This window comes from Geospiza fortis, unplaced genomic scaffold (genome assembly GCF_000277835.1).
Source record: "Geospiza fortis unplaced genomic scaffold, GeoFor_1.0 scaffold461, whole genome shotgun sequence".
NCBI classification, from domain to species: domain Eukaryota; kingdom Metazoa; phylum Chordata; class Aves; order Passeriformes; family Thraupidae; genus Geospiza; species Geospiza fortis.
The window spans coordinates 304,460-307,150 of NW_005054463.1; the positions used below are offsets into that span (position 1 = coordinate 304,460).

The following is a 2,691-nucleotide window of genomic DNA, read 5'->3' on the forward strand; positions in this document are numbered from 1 at the left end:
ACCTTCTGACAACTACAACAAAGGCCCCCAGCCAAAATTTATTACCACACCTGCTTGATGCCTTTCACTGAACTGTTTGGATTGTAGAGTCTTAATCTCTGAGTTTGAGAGAGGAAAACAAGCCTGGTTCTCTTTACCTTTGGGCTGTAAACAACAGCTCTCATGGGACAGAGCTGTCTTGCAAAGGAAGCCTGGGCACATCTGCATCTCTGCAGCTGGACACACAGGCGCCAGAGGGCTGGAGCCAGCTCCTGTGCCCAGCCACCTTGAAATTGGTATTGATTTCGATGAACTCAAGGACTGGACCTGCACCAGGAAGTTTCAGGGTGGCAGAGCAGAAGTGTGGAGCCTGCTCGGTCATGCAGCCTTGCAATGCTCAGTCCTCCTCTGCTTTGTGTTGACAGGTGACAAAGCTTTTTGCTGAAGCTCTCCAATACTCTGGAAAATTGGACTCCAGGAGTCTCTTCCACTACAGACAGACTGACAATGGGAACACTGCATAGAACTCTCTCCAGCCTGCAATCTTACTGCCTCTGGTGCCTCAAAAGAGAGTGGATTTCAGATCATCCACCTAACCATCTTTCCATGTATTTTGCTTTTGTTTGGTCTTTTTCAGCCTGCAGATTTGATGGGAGAAAAAGGCTGCATGTGTCTGTCCTAGAATTGCTCCCAAGTTCTGCTCAGTCCTTCAGGCTATTACCATTACTATTTTTTACATTCTCATTCAATATTGTGAATTCAGGTGGCTCTTCCTGTATCATAAAGACTCTTTCTCAGCCTTGTTTCTGCCTTCAAAAGGGGAGAATTCCCCAAAGAATTCCTACATATTGCTGTCCAACACTTTGTGCCGTGATTGTGGGCATTAAAATCAAATCCTTTGAAAATGAAGTGAAAGTGTTGCAGTGCTTTACCCCCTCCTAGTTCAATGACCCTTTCACTTCCATGCCACCTTCTCTGCTGCTTTTTCAGCTCTGGCAGCACCTTCTGCTGCTGTCTGTGGAGCACATCCCTGCTGTAGCACGTGGGGTATGTTTTCCTTGGCTGTCTGCAGGGCAGAAGGCCTCAGCAGCTCTGTGTCATGCAGCACATGCAGGGCCTTCTCTAAACCTGGAGCAGCTAAGGAGCAGGTGCCTGGCTTGCTTGGCCTGCAGGGTGCACACAGCACACCCAGGAGCTGGGAGCATTCAAAGCTGGACAACTTCTCTGATACTTGCTAGAGTAAGCTGAAGTGGAATGTTTTCTTCCAGCCACACTCTGCCTGCCTGGGGTTCCAAATCCAAGGCACCTTAGGTACCTACCTCTTACATATCCCTCAATGCCTGCAGGCCCTTCCAAGAAATGCTGCTGCCTCTGGTGCTGGGTATCTGGTGGTGGAGCTGGCTACCACCTAGCAGTGCTTTTTGAAGCTGCAAATAGTGCACTGAGGGTGGTGTGGGTGAGATGAGCAAACCTGGGCTGCTTCTTGTGTGTGCTCCCAAGTTCCCTTGAGTCCCAAGAAGCTTTGAGTGTGGAGGAGAATCAGGGTGAGGAGGTTTTCAGTTTGTTTGTTGTTTTTTAATTAATACTGAAACATATCAGGAAGGATATAAAATCTGATGAGAGCTGCTACTGATATGAGCAAAGGTATAAGCAGAGTCTGTGTTTGCCTTTAGTTACCAAGGGACTTTCTGAACACTAGGTGTCAACTGCCAAGACCAATTTTTGAGCCAGACTTTATTTCTAGTTGCCATCCCAAGTGCTCTTTTCATGATATTCCTTCAGTACTATATTTTGTGATGAACACAACCCTGCCTGCTGTGCACAGGGAGAGCTTTGCACTTTTAGAGTAGAGATGTTATTAGAAAAACTCAAAGCAACAACAACATGAAGCCCCAAACCAACCAAAATTCCAGAAGAGCCCAAAGGCATCAATTGTTCACCCATTCAGTTGTGAAATGGATGACTAATGGTGGTTAATGAAGCAGCACTCCAAAGGCAACCTGTGCATGTTTTTTCAGTGGCAAAAATCCCATTAGCAGCTGGTGTCATCTCACATCCACCCACCCTGCTTTCACCTCTAGTAGAGAAAAAAGCAATATCTTAAAACATCTGTATTCTCTTGTTCTTTTTTTATTTTGTCACTCACCTTATGAGTTGAAAATGAAATAAATGCCTGGATTGTGACAGCTACTCATTCTTAAATTCTGCATGGCCAGGATTCTGCCCTTGTTTTTTTTTTTAAGTCTTCTTTTTTAAAGCATTGATGAACACTGGTCTGTTAGGAAACTGTCATTCTTACATGTGACAGTGACCACATCATTTAGTGCAGAGCTGCTGAAATGCCTCAGAGGTGAGGAGGTGCTGGGAAAAGAGCAGGAGGACAAGAACTCCAGCTGTGTGTGTTCCAGAGAAGGGAGAAGCCCTGATCCCCTGAGACAGACCTGTGAAATGCAAGTGAGGAGACACACAGGATAGAGCAGTGAGCTAATAAATATTGCAGAGATGGGAACTTTTATAAAGGGGCTGCCAGTTCTGGAAGAATAGGAAAACTTTGCTATTAATTCAACTTTGTGAAGCAGCGTTGCTGTGCCAGTTAGCTGACATGTATCCATGTATACTTGTACACATATTCCTGTTGCTGCAGCAGCTGCAGGTACTTAATCCTCAGCTCCTTTGGTGTCCATACAATTGGAGTGGAATCCTGTAGAAAAA

At 45.6% G+C, this 2,691-nt stretch overlaps 1 protein-coding gene across 1 annotated transcript in view; it reads left to right on the forward strand.

Moving 5' to 3' along the window:
• Positions 1-537, forward strand: part of CPS1 (carbamoyl-phosphate synthase 1) — a 90,972-nt gene extending 90,435 nt beyond the window's left edge. Inside the window, exon 37 of the mRNA XM_005427962.2 lies at positions 405-537. Coding sequence (XP_005428019.1) covers positions 405-503 — 99 coding nt within the window. The 3' untranslated portion in view covers positions 504-537. The remainder of the gene's footprint in view (positions 1-404) is intronic.
• The last annotated feature ends 2,154 nt before the right edge of the window (positions 538-2,691 follow it).